The 1,143-nt window shown below is 36.7% G+C and overlaps 1 protein-coding gene across 5 annotated transcripts in view; it reads right to left on the bottom strand.

Moving 5' to 3' along the window:
* The window catches only part of Ddx6 (DEAD-box helicase 6), a 39,030-nt gene that overhangs the window by 5,361 nt on the left and 32,526 nt on the right, over positions 1-1,143 (bottom strand). For all 5 annotated transcript variants that reach the window (XM_021206252.2, XM_021206251.2, XM_021206249.2 and 2 more), the window contains exon 12: positions 879-980. In XM_021206252.2, the coding sequence (XP_021061911.1) occupies positions 879-980 (102 nt within the window). The remainder of the gene's footprint in view (positions 1-878; positions 981-1,143) is intronic.

Below are 1,143 nucleotides of genomic sequence, written 5' to 3'. Positions count from 1 at the left end.
ACAATACAGTGTAACATATACACCAGTTATACGCTAATACAATACAGTGTAACATATACACCAGTTATATGCTAATACCACATGATTTTAAGAGACTACCCAGACTTTGATGTTGGCAAGGGTCCTGGAACCCATTGCTCATGAACCCTGAGGGACAGCTATACTTAATTTTCTGGTTTTTAAATGACAAACTGGATACTCATTTGTATGACTGTCAAAATACATACACTGAACAATACCCTCGTGCACCACACCATTCAATCAATCCAATTTTCTTCTATTTCACTTTAAGTGGGGCTGGAGAGATGGCTCAGTTGGTAAGAGTACCTGACTGCTCTTCCAAAGGTCCTGAGTTCAAATCCTAGCAACCACATGGTGGCTCACAACCACCCGTAACAAGATCTGATGCCCTCTTCTGGAGTGTCTGAAGACAGCTACAGTGTACTTACATATAATAAATAAATGAAGACAGCTACAGTGTACTTACATATATAAATAAATAAAATATTAAAAATAAAAATAAAAAAATTATAATTTGTGTGTGTGTGTTGACAGCTGTTTCTCTCTTGTTATATAAGTACCAGGACTGGATTCAGGTGCTCTATCAGCCTTAACCTAATAAATGACACAAGGCCTTGGGAGACTGAGGCAAGTACATTTTAAGTTCCAGTATAGCCTGGGCTTTCTATGTATGTAGCCAGACTGTCTCCAGATATAAATGATTAATTAAAGAAATTACTTAGTTTTAAATATCAAACAACTAAATTGCTGTGACTTCACTGCTCTCACAGCTATTACACTTTACTTCACAAAGAAAAAATGAGTGATTGTATTTTTCATCAAGCAATGTCTGAGAGTCTATCCCTATTCTTACTTACCTGATCTTCCAATACGATGAAGATAGGTCTCTGCCAGCTTTGGGAAGTCAAAGTTTATTACCACATTCACAGCTTGTATATCAATACCTCGGGTAAACAGATCTGAAAAAAAAAAAAAAAAAACAAACCACAAAACAAATAATGATTTTCATTATTGAAAGGTAATTCACTAATTATGCTTTTAGAAGTCCTCCATCGGGGGTTGGTGAGATGGCTCAGTGGGTAAGAGCGCCTGACTGCTCTTCTAAAGGTGCAGAGTTCAAAT

This window comes from Mus pahari, chromosome 10 (assembly GCF_900095145.1).
Source record: "Mus pahari chromosome 10, PAHARI_EIJ_v1.1, whole genome shotgun sequence".
Taxonomy (NCBI): domain Eukaryota; kingdom Metazoa; phylum Chordata; class Mammalia; order Rodentia; family Muridae; genus Mus; species Mus pahari.
Note: the sequence above shows the minus strand (reverse complement) of the source record. Positions and strands in the feature narration are given on the sequence as shown.